Source organism: Leucopleurus acutus (assembly GCF_964270905.1).
Source record: "Leucopleurus acutus genome assembly, chromosome: 1".
In the NCBI taxonomy this organism is placed as follows: Eukaryota; Metazoa; Chordata; class Mammalia; order Artiodactyla; family Delphinidae; genus Leucopleurus; species Leucopleurus acutus.
In genome coordinates this window covers 161,530,414-161,542,660 of record NC_139142.1, presented here as the reverse complement: position 1 = coordinate 161,542,660, position 12,247 = coordinate 161,530,414, and the positions used below count along the sequence as shown (strand labels likewise).

The following is a 12,247-nucleotide window of genomic DNA, read 5'->3' as shown; positions in this document are numbered from 1 at the left end:
TGTGGTTCTGATGCTTGCTCTGTCTCTTCAAACTGCCTTTTGCCTTTCAGTGTGCCTTGTAATTTTTTTGTTGAAAGCTGGATATGATATACTGGGTAGAAGGAATGGCAGTAAAGAGACCTTTGGTGATGTGGTGGTGAGGTGTAGGGGTAGGGGAGGTGTTCTGTGGTCCTGTGATTAGGTCTCAGGCTTTCCGTGAGGCTGTGCTCCTTGGCTGTGAACTTTGCAAGTGCCTCTCAGTCCCAGCCCTCTTAAGTGGGGGTGGGGGGCTTAGGAGGGACTGGAGGGAGCTAGAGTTGGGTGTTTCCCTTCCCCTGGGCTAAAAACCCAATAGGTTCGGCTCTGGCAAGGTAGTTTCTCTTGAGGGCAGGCCTTGTTAAGAAGAATAGAATGCTCTGGCATTTTTCAAAACAGCCAGTTTCCCCCTCCTCCTACAGGAAGCATGAGTGGATTTTTCTCCGATCTTCACTGTGAGAACCTGGTCAAGCCTCTGGAGGCAAAACTCACACCAATGTGGGGACCCCCTAAGGCTGGGTCCCCCTGGAGTTTTTATCTCACAGACGGGTCCACACTGAGCCTCCAGCAATTCATCAATTATAGTTCAGGTTTTCCAGCCCCAGCACTGGTTCCTGTGGAGGTTTCTACTCAAGCGTTTCTGTTTCAGTAAATTGTGATTCTCGGTATCTGCATGTCTCTCCAATGCTGGGAGCAGCAATTTGTCCTGTGACCTCACTTCTTTTATGAATCTAAGAAGAGTTGTTAATTTTTCAGTTTGTTCAGCTTTTCACCTGTTAGAATGGAGTGGTGACTTCCAAATTCCTTTTATGCTGGACTGGAAACTGGAAGTCTCAGAAATGTATTTTTAAAGTGTCTGTAGACATCCTTACAAGATGTGAACATTGTTAACAGTCTTGATGCACTTCCATGTATATGCATATAGGTACATATTGTGTGTGCATATCATTTCTACATACATATGCAATATATACTACTGCTTTCACAGAATTTTACTGAAGTTTGTACAGCTTTGTATTGAGATTTCATACTTCATTCCCATTTGTATTTTTCTATGTCATTAAATAATCTCGTTAACAGGAGTTAACATTCAATTATCTAGGTGTAACTAAAAGATGAGGCATGGTAGAAAACTCATCTGTGACATCAAGGAGAGTTGGCTATGAAAAAAGGGTCAATTATCCATGAAATTTTAAGATGACATAAAATTATTTTAGTTCAGTTAAATAGTACATATTGAATACTCTGGCCCTGTCATCTGCATTGAGGATACAGACATGAAGAGAACATAGAGTTTGGCTTGAGGGGCATATACCTAGTTAAGGAGAAGACTGAAAAAGAGGGAATGATAACAAAAATGGTAAGTGCCTGGGTATACATGTGTATATACGGTATCCAGATGGACAGGATATTTGGGGATGAAAGGACAAGCACTTCACCCAGCTGGGGTGGCTTCCTTAAGTTGGGGACACATGAGCTGAGTTTTTTTTGTGTGTGTACACATTTAGTTTTATTATAACAAAGCAACTTGTACACTTTTAACGTTTAAAACTGAGCATCATCTTTCCTTTCCAGTGAAACAAAAAGAAAAATTTAAAAATAAACAGGAACAAAATTACAATAAAGAATGTCAATTGCAAATAAGATCCTACGGGTTCTGCTGATTCACCCATTGAGTGGCAGGGCTCAAGTCATCATTAGGAGAGAATTTTATTTTAAAAATGGCATCTTAAACTGCAAGGATGTCCGTTAAACATCACAATTAAACATGCCAAAGGAGAAGCCGTGTTGTCAAAATGCCCACTTAACCCACCCAAACATCTCAAACCCACCCTTTGCTGACCTTCTATAACCCCATTTTTAAAATTTTTTTTTCTTTTTTTAAACAAGAGAAAGTAGACAGATACACGTTGGTAAATGCTAACTGTCCATATTCACATAGAGACACAGTGTAGTCTCTGAGCCCAATATACAGAGAAAGGAGGAAAAAAGCTAGAATTCTATGCACTACGACACAGGGGCCTAGCACCCTCCAGCTTCCAGCAGAGCTAAAGGAGCAGGTTTTTCTTTTTTCCCACAGAGCATGGTGGTGTTGATTCCATAAAGTTTTTGTCGAGACAGGAAGGGATAAAAATGAATTTGGAACAGAAAGGGGTAGAGATTCTTTTCCCACTGAATTCTGCTCAAGGTATTTCCCCCCCAAGTAAGTTGTGAGCCATGGTATAAAGGAGAAAAGAGACCTTACAAATAGGGCAACTGAGCACAAGAGGAGAAGGAGAAAAAAAAAAAAAAGACTGCAACTTGCTCCCAGGGACTGGAGAAAATTAAAAAAAGGAAGGTTGGAATCCATCAGTGTTCCATTAGTCATCTTCTCCTTCATCTTCCTCTCCTTCCTCCCCCTCATCCTCATCTGCATCTTCTTCACCTTCATCCTCATCCCCTTCTTCATCAATATCTTCCAATCCTTCTTCCTCTTCATCATCATCATCATCTTCTTCTCCTTCCCCTTCCTCATCATCCATGTCCGGAACCAAGTAGTACTGTAATGAATTTGGCCAAATACCATCTTTGATGACCTCTCCTAACTCATCTGCACCTGCATCAGAACGATCAGTAAACCAGGTGAAGAAGCTTTCTGGGTCCTCATGCTGTCTCTTCTTGCTGGCTTTATTCTGCGTTTGACTTGAACGTTTTGTCAGATCCTTTCCGGATTTCCATTTGATTTCAGTGGACTTTAAAGATGGATCACCACTCTCATTCAGATGAAATTCTTTGGAGAGAACTTTATTTTCAAAGCAAGGGTTTTCGTCAAAATAAAAATCTATTCTGTAACCTGATTTAGTATCTTCAAATTCTGTCACTTCAACTCTTGTCAAATAACGCAGCGCCCTCCCCAAGCAGTGCAGACACTTGTGGATGGTTAGCAAACGTTGCTCCCCCCAAATTTGGGATATTGGCGATCAATTCCGCCCTCTTCTGAAAAAATGGTTGGCGGAGTTTGTTATATTTCTGTTCTACTTTCAAAATCTCCTCACTGGCTTGTTCGCTAAGTCTGTCTATTTCATTTTGTACTTCATTAATATGTTCAATTGCTTCTTGTTGTTCTTTTTCTGAGGTCTCCTCGGCCCCGTCGTGGTTGGAGTTGAGCGCCCTTTTACTGACTTTGGCCGCGAGCGCCGACACGGTGCTGCTCCGCGGTCGAGGGGGCGGGGGGAGCGAGGAGGGGAGAGAAGGGAAGGCGAAGGGGGCGGGCCGCGGCTTCCCCTCAACGCCACACGCGCGGGCGCCGGCCCCGTCCGGCAGCCTCCTACCCGCGCTCGCTCGCTCGCTTTCCCTCCCCCTGGCTCGCGCGCGCTGCCCTCGCGGCCTGACGACGAGGGAGGGGCTGAGGCTGCGTGCCGGGCTCCCGCTTACTGAGGGGAGGCGGCGGCGGCGGGCAGGTAGGCGGCTCTGCTCCCTCACTCACGCTCCGCGCTCTCGCTCGCGGCTCCAGCTTCCCGAGCTGCCTCCTCCTCCGCTTCCTCCTCACGGCGAGGGGTGGGCGGCAGAGCCATGAGCTGAGTTTTTAACGCTGATAAGTATTCAGCCAGATGAAGGGAGTCTTAACGGAGGTAACAGCTGGGCAGAGCTGGAGGCATGGAACCAGGCAGGGTACTGGATGGCAGTACCATGAAGATTGACGGGGCATTGACAGACGAAAAGTTAAGAACTGGGTTAGTAGGAGTTATTATTTTCATTTTGGGCTCAAAGTCTTGTGTTTTCCTGAAAAGAGAATAGAAACTCATGGTTATAATTCTATGTAAAAGCATAGTCCACTGCATGTCAGTCCCTGGTGAAGCCAAGCCTTACCAATCAGACTATGGTCCAGGAATCCTCTTTTAGAAGTATGGGACAAGGGTCAGTTTTGTTTGTTGTTGTTTTTTTTTCCGGTACGCGGGCCTCTCACTGTTGTGGCCTCTCCCGTTGCGGAGCACAGGCTCCGGAAGCGCAGGCTCAGCGGCCATGGCTCACGGGCCCAGCCGCTCCGCGGCATGTGGGATCTTCCCGGACCGGGGCACGAACCCGCGGTCCCCGCATCGGTAGGCGGACTCTCAACCACTGCGCCACCAGGGAAGCCCACAAGGGTCAGTTTTTATAGGATTTTCATGAAACGTAGGATTTAAAATGAAAGTTTTGTACTTGAAGAAGATAAATTTCATTTATCTGAAAAATTTATTTACCTGGCTTCCGTAGAAACAGAGCTTTCATTTTCTTAAAATTAGAAAAATGTTGTATAACAGTAAATATTGAACATAACCTCAATATGGAAAATGCGAGCATCTCTGCTTGAAACAAGGGTGTGTATGTATGTGTGTGCGTGCGTGTACCGAAGCATCCAGAACTCAAGTGATGTAGCGTGTCCTTTACCTGGAGGACTAGAGTTACAGAACACAGTTTACAAAGTATTGACTTAGAACAGAGAACTATGAGAGATGAAGGAACTTACAGATGATTTAATGAATTGTCCAGACACTTCATGTTAGAAATAAGAATTCTAAGAGTTGGCAAGGCATTGTAACTTTTTTTTTCCCCGGGGAATGAGACCAAATGATGTGTCAGGCACTTCTAAAAATTCTGATGACTTAATTTCACCACATGCTTTCTTTTGCCCAGAAAGGAACTTGACATAATGGGACCATCGTGGGCCTCAATTCAGGACATTTAATAAAATACCAAGTATAAAGTTTGTTATTTTTGGAGCACTTTCTGTATATCCTATACTGTGAAAGCATTTTCTATTCATTATCTTAAATTTTTAAAAGATTGTGATAAAATACATATAACAAATTTTTCATCTTAACCACTTTTAAGTATACAGTTTAACAGCATTAGGTAATTCACATTATTGTGCAACCATCACCACCATCCATCTCCAGAACTCTTTTTATCTTGCAAAACTGAAACTCGGTACCCATTAAGGAACAACTCCCATTCCCCTCCTGCCAGCCCCTGGCGACCACCATTCCACTTTCTGTCTCTATGAACTTGACTACTCTTGGTACTTTATATAACTGGAATTATACAGTATCTGTCCTTTAGTGGCTGGCTTATTCCACTTAGCATAATATCCTCCAAGTTCATCCATGTCGCAGCATGTATCAGAATTCCCTTCTTTTTAAGGCTGGATAATATTCCATTGTACGTATATACCACCTTTTGCTTATCCATTCATCTGTCGATGAACGCTTGGGTTGCTTCCTGCTCTTGGCTATTGTGAATAATGTTGCTATAAACATGTGTTTAAAAACATCTCTTTAAGTCCCTGTTTCTAAGTTTTTAGGCATATACTCATAAATGGAATTTCTGGATCAAATGGTAATTCTATTTTTAATTTTTTAGAGAACAACCTTACTGTTTTTCATAGCAACAGCACCGTTTTACATTTTCACCAATAGTGCACAGCAGTTCCAGCTTCTCTACATCCTTGCCAACGCTTGGTATTTTGTTTCATTTTGAAAATAATAGCCATCCTAATGGGTGTGCTGTGGTATCTTATTGTGGTTTTGATTTGCACTTCTCTAGTGATTAGTGATGTTGAGCACCTTTTCATGTGCTTACTGACATTTGTATGTTTTCTTTGGAGAAATACCAATTCAAGTCCTTTGTCCATTTTTCAGTTGGGTTGCTTTTGTGGTTGTTGTTGTTGAGTTGTAAGGGTTCTTCATGTATTCTTGATACTAACCCTTTATGAAACAGATCACTTGCAAATATTTTCTCCCGTTCTGTGGGTTGCCTTTCCACTCTGTTGATTGTGTCCTTTGATGCACAGAAGCTTTTAATTTGATGTAGTCCAGTTAATCTTTTTTTTTTTTGCTTTTGTTGCTTTGTTCTTTTTGTGACATATCCAAGAAATAAACGCCAAATCCAATACCATGAAACTTTCCCCCTCTGTTTTCTTATAATAATTTTATAGGGTTCACTCTTATATTTAGCTCTTTGCTCCATTTGGAGTTAATTTTTGTATATGGTGTAAGGTAAGGGTTGCACTTCATTCTTTTGCATGTAGATATCCGGTTTTCCCAACATCATTTGTTGAAGCCACGTGACTTTCTTAAAGCCACACAGCTAGATGGTAGCAAAGATGGGTCCAAACCCCAGTTCCCTGTTTCCAAGTTTTTAGAACTTCCCCTCTATTCTCTGTCAGTGCCCCATTGCCCACTGTTTTAGGTAACTGAGGTATTACTATCATCACACAGAGGTGTGATGGAGCTTACACTCTGAATACACTTGCATTTTAAAGGAATAATTTTTTGCCCATAATATTTTTAAATAAAGAGATCAACCCCTGCTCCCTGCTCAAACGGTCATCCAGTTTCCCCCCTACTTCACCATTCTACTGAGTTTGGAAAGGAGGCAAAGAAAATCACAAAAATAGTCACTTGTCATTTGTACTTTGCTTCACATAATTATCCTTACTAAATCACGGGGCCCCTTAAGCACCAAGCATCTTTCCACAGGGAAAGAAAATAGCCTTGCTCAATGAGCTGTAAATATTTGAAAATATGAATTATGAAATGATTAATATGAGAGGTCCAAACTTAGCTAACTTAATTTCTATACTACATTCTATCTACTGAGACTCTCTTTGATCATGATTCTAGTTTGATTCATAGCTAAACTGTCTTCTATCTAATTTTCTTTGCAGGAGTTGGAACTTAATATATCTCAGAGGGAAAGATTTATGAGTAAAAATCATAAGAGTAAAAATATTTAAAAATCACTTTCAAAATGTGTTAAACAGGACAAATTTCATTCTGTGTAAGTCTGTGTAACTCTATGTATATTGGGTCTACAGAGTCCAGACTCTGCCGGGTGTTGTATTTAAAGAAACATAACCTAGAAATGAAAAGTAATTAGAATATTCCAATGTTATCAATCATATGCCTATTGATTAACACCAAAGTAGATTCAATTCATCACCTACATTTCTTTCAATCTATGGCTCTTTCACACTTTGCAACTGTCCTTCCAGCTGAATCAAATGTCCTCCTTAACACCTATCCAGTGACCTTTTATATTTTACTCCTCCATTTCCTTCTGGAATCCATTTTCTTCCTCAGGTATTTCCTTCTTCAAAGACTGTACTGCTTTGTACAATAAAGGCGATAGGAATGAACACCTTTCATCACCTTCACCCTCACCAATGATGGGCCACCATCATTCCGGCCCAAATTGCTACATCAACATCTAAATGGTCTCCTTGCTTCCACCCCAGCCCCTTACAGAAACCAGATGATCCTTTAAAAATATATGTTGGTCTGGTCTTACCTTTCCTCCTCCCCTGAGTTTACTGTCTGTTTCCCCTACTAGACAGTACTCCTTGATGGTGGGGAATTTTGTCTGTTTCCCTGCTGTATCCCCAGGGAAGGCAACAATGATGACAGGTAGATGAGAGGCACCCTAAATTTGTTGAGTGAAAAACTGAGCTTATTAACAAACTTCTTACTTTTTTTGTAAATACTGTTTTTTTTTTCTGTAGAGAATCCTCTCTTAAAAGTTGGCATGATTTAGGCTTCATATTACAGAAAAGACAGCTTGCTTTATTTCACATAAATGAGTAGCTTATGTACATTTTGAACATGGCCAATATGATACCAATAAGGCTTCACAACCAATGACGTGAGCAAATCCTATACTCAAGGAAAACAAATTCTATATCTCTGGCTGCTTTCCTACCACTACCTGACATGTCACAATTCATAAATATATATATATATTTTTTTTTCTAGTAGTTTTCTTTTAATACAGGGGGGACTAAGAAGAAAGAAGTGGCTTAAAAAATAAGGAAGTTAATGTGTTCCCATTACTGGAAATACAGAGGTAGCCAGATTCTAGCAGCTGGATGATGGCCTTGAGCTTGAAGGTGCTTTTCATGTCTCTCTCTGGCAACTGGTACTATGTGTGGACACCTCCTGTGCCCCACCTCATATCCTCTGAGTCCACCTTTAATCTAGCCATGGATGCAGGAGTCAGTTCTGCCCAAGTGTATAAGCACCTTGCCTCAGCTGCACAGTGTATTTTTTACTTTCTGCTTCTCTGATACCAGATATGGGACTCTTCTGGGAACAAGCTTGTCCAACTAGTGAACCAGTGAATGGTCCAGTCACAGAATCATCACTTCTTTTGTGAAGCCTCTATGAGGCAGCTAAACCAACTGGAGGACCAGCTGGACACTTTTGCATACGCAAATGTGCAAGTGTGAAATTAACCTTCAGTGCTCCAACCTTTGACCAACAGGAGATGGAAACTGGCAGATAAGCGTTTCACTCTTCCAATGCTTGGGTGACATTTCTCAGTCCAATTCTATACAATTCCTCAGAGCTTCCCAGCAGGACCAATGTCCAGTTGCCAACAACAGTAGCTAGTTTGATACCGTACCCTTGAATTTACTTTTCTATTTCATTCTTCAGAGTCTCCCTACTCTTGTTCCCTGGGCTCATTTACCAAAATAAACTACCTACGTGTAAACCCTTGCCTCAGGCTCTGCTTTCAGGGGTAAACCTAGGTTATGACAGCTGGCACCATAAAGGGCCCTGGAAACGAGTCACTCAGGATGGATTCTATGACTGCATCATTCACTGGTCAGATGGCAATGAGGACCCCATTGTTGGTAGAAAGTAGGATGGTGCTAGGCCTTGGCATGCAGTATCATTATGACTAGTAAAACCTTCTATGATGGAGAACTGGGATGAAGAGCAGGTGGAAGGTGAAACACTGGCTTAAGTGAGGGAAATCTAGGTTAAGACAGTAAACTTTGTGTTCATGCTGGTCCTCTTCATGGTTGTAAAATGGCTGCTGATAGCAAACAGGGCTATTTAATGATTCCTCATTCATGTCCAGAAGAGAAAAAGTAATTTTTTCTTTAGTGTGATCTTCTGGACCTCCTTGAGCCAATTTCTGCTGCAAAGAAGTGCTGTTAGGCTTGAGTTTCTGGATGGATCTTGGGCCAGGGCACTGGAAATTATTTACTGGAATTACTGACTGGGTTTACTTAGGTCATTCATGGGCCACTTATGGGGTTCACATCTTTTCCAAATGTTTCCAAACTTCACAGTTTCGAAGGAGACTAGATTGGATGTTAGAGGATCACCTACAATATTCACTGCACCCATCTTCTCCTGGTCCCTTTGATGAACTTCTCATCTTCCTTGGGAAACTTGTTTAACCTCTCTGTGTGTCAGTATTCTCATAAATAAAAAGGTACTTACTTTGAAGAGTTGTTGTGAAGATTAAATAAGTTAGAACACCTAAGTGGCCTAGAATAGTGCCTGGCACATAATAGGCACTCAATAATGTCAGCTATTATTAATATTGTTGAACATATAAATGTGTATATATACATTCACATATATATTAGTATATTTAAAACACATTTTATATTTATCTATTTGTTATTGGATTTCACTTCCAGTCATCTCTGTGTTTCCAGTGCTTGAAGTGAATAAAGATCTGCTGAATGAATGAATGAATGAACAAATAGAATATATGTCATATACATATCTGGAAGGGAGAGATTGCTGTGGAGAGCTGGGGGAGGAAGTAAGGTGGTCTGGGCAGGTTTACTGGAAGAAGTGGAATCTCAGCAGGCACATGAAGGATAAATTAGCTTTTTATAAGGTTGAGGATTAGAAACAATATTAGTATGAGGAATTGTGTGTGTAAAGATACAGAAGAGAAAATAAGTACAAAATATTTGAGGGAACAGACCGATTTGGGTAGAATGGAAGGTGTGGCAATGGACATGAGACTATTCCAATAGGAGAAGAGTGATTTTATGGAAAGAACCCAAGCTTTGGAATTTTACCATGATTTGACTCTTAACCCTATTGCTTACTGGTTGTGTGGCCTTAGACATATTACCTGACCATTCTAAGCTTGTTTTTTTTCTTTTTTTTAATCTGGAAAATGAAAATAAAGTGCATAAATTGCAGTGTTTTGGGGAAAATTAGCAAAAATATACATAGAATGCCTTTCAAATGGTAAGCACATGATAAAAGCAGCTGTTAAATTGATTGTTATACTGGTAGGTAGTGTTAAATTTTTTTTTTTTTTAATACAGGAAGGGTGGCATTTTAACATCGTTTGATAGTAGTATAATTGAACCATCAAAATTTATGGAGTGCTAAAATCCAGGAAATGAACCAGCAAGTCTGGCAGACACGGCCAATGCATGGAAATCACTGCCTTCTTTGGGAAGCAGCAGAAGGTAATGGAAATATTTAAAAGCCTGTGATAGGATTTTGTGGATTCCTTTTTTAGATTTAGTTTTAAAATTCTGCTTTCAGGCAGACAATTGCTTTCTTTATGGAATTGTTTGGTATTTCTGCAGTATCAGGTGACACTTTCCTTTCTAAAAGCGAACAATCAAGTCTTTATCAGTAAGTTCATATATTGACTTTTGCCATAGTCAAGTCCGAAGTTCTTCCCTGTCAGTAGAGTGAGTGGAAGAGATTCTGATTCTTTTGCATCTTAATTATTTCTACTGATAAAGCTGTAGCTAGAAGAGACTTTATCATTATCACATTATTCTTAGGCAAAGGCCCACAAAGAGTAAACATCAGTATTGTAAATAAATTCATTTTTATCATTTTTTTAAGATTCTGCATTTATATCTTATGATATTTGTCTTTGTCTGACTTACTTCACTTAGTATGATTATCTCTAGGTCCATCCATGTTGCTGCAAATGGTATTATTTCATTCTTTTTAATGGCTGGGCAACATGCCATTGTATATACGTAACAGAAACAGACTCAGAGACTTAGAGAACGAACTTATGGTTACCAGGGGGAAGGAGGGAGGGAGGGATAGATTGGGAGGTTGGGATTGACATGTACACACTGCTATATTTAAAATAGATAACCAACAAGGACCTACTGTATAGCACAGGGAACTCTGCTCAATATTCTGTAATAACTTAAATGCGAAAAGAACTTGAAAAAGAATAGATACATGTATATGTATAATGGAATCTCCTTGCTGTACACCTGAAACTAACACAACATTGTAAATCAACTATATTCCAATATAAAATAAAAATAAAATAAAAAAAACATTAAGTGAAAAAGAAAAGGGTGAACACCAGTGCTTTTCAGAATGTGCTGGTTTTGTAGCTTCAGTTGTGACTCACCCTTTGCAGCCACAAACCACCGGCTGCCTGATGCCTTCTCAGCTCTCATTTTGGTATTCTTTGGACCTTTTAAAACACAAATTGATTATGGATTTTCCCATTTCTACTCTAATTACCTTAACCTTTGCTATTCTAGGCAAGCAATTTAGGAGTCCACTGCACTTACATTCCAAAAATGAAAATAAAAAGTGAAAGTGTTCCCCTCAATGCATTTGTATTCCTGAAGTGAATTGTCATAATTTAGAATTCTGTGGGAGGAGGACACAGAAAACTTGACAGTTGCCACTCATGTTTCCTGAAGAAAATATGACCAAAACCACTTTTGATTAAGTGAGGTTTATCTCTTGGGGCTTGAGGGGTAGGAAAAGGTCATTTGGTTTCTACAGAAAAATTTTGGTGAGAGATGTGCCTTGAATTTAAATAACTTACATATCTGACTCAAAATTAGTCTCAAAAGGAAGTTTTAGAAATGATCTTCTTGGGGCTTCCCTGGTGGCGCAGTGGTTGAGAGTCCGCCTGCCGACGCAGGGGACACGGGTTCGTGCCCCGGTCCGGGAAGATCCCACATGCCGCGAAGCGGCTGGGCCCGTGAGCCATGGCCGCTGAGCCTGCGCGTCCGGAGCCTGTGCTCCGCAACGGGAGAGGCCACAACAGTGAGAGGCCCGCGTACCACAAAAAAAAAAAAAAAAAAAAAAAAAAAAAGATAAAAATGATCTTCTCTTCAGATTTTCAGTTAGAAGTCAGAATTAGCATTTTTTTACCTATTGAAAAAGAATATTCCCATCCATTGGAGGCAATATATCATCATGGTTATTGTCACCCCTGGTTTTAGGATGAGATAGCTTAGGTTCATCTCCTGTCTTCATTACTTACTATTAAGTGATCTTTGGCAAGTTACAGAACTTGTCTGAAAAATGTACTTACCTCATAAAAGTGTTGTGAGGATTAAACAGTTAGCAAATCAATTTCTGCTTTCCAGTAGTATTTAATAGGTGGTGGCATGCCATTAATCTTGCACTTCAACTAGAAAAAAAGAATAAATTACAGAAATCACATTTTAAAA

At 40.4% G+C, this 12,247-nt stretch overlaps 1 protein-coding gene across 1 annotated transcript; it reads right to left on the bottom strand.

The window, feature by feature from the left end:
- Positions 1-1,747: 1,747 nt before the first annotated feature.
- Positions 1,748-3,569, bottom strand: LOC309969094 (protein SET-like; the record flags this gene model as incomplete). The annotated part of the gene is given in 3 exon segments (XM_082850661.1): positions 1,748-2,904; positions 2,906-3,382; positions 3,478-3,569. Coding segments are annotated over 3 exon segments (1,098 nt in total). The 3' UTR covers positions 1,748-2,375.
- Between the last annotated feature and the right edge of the window lie 8,678 nt (positions 3,570-12,247).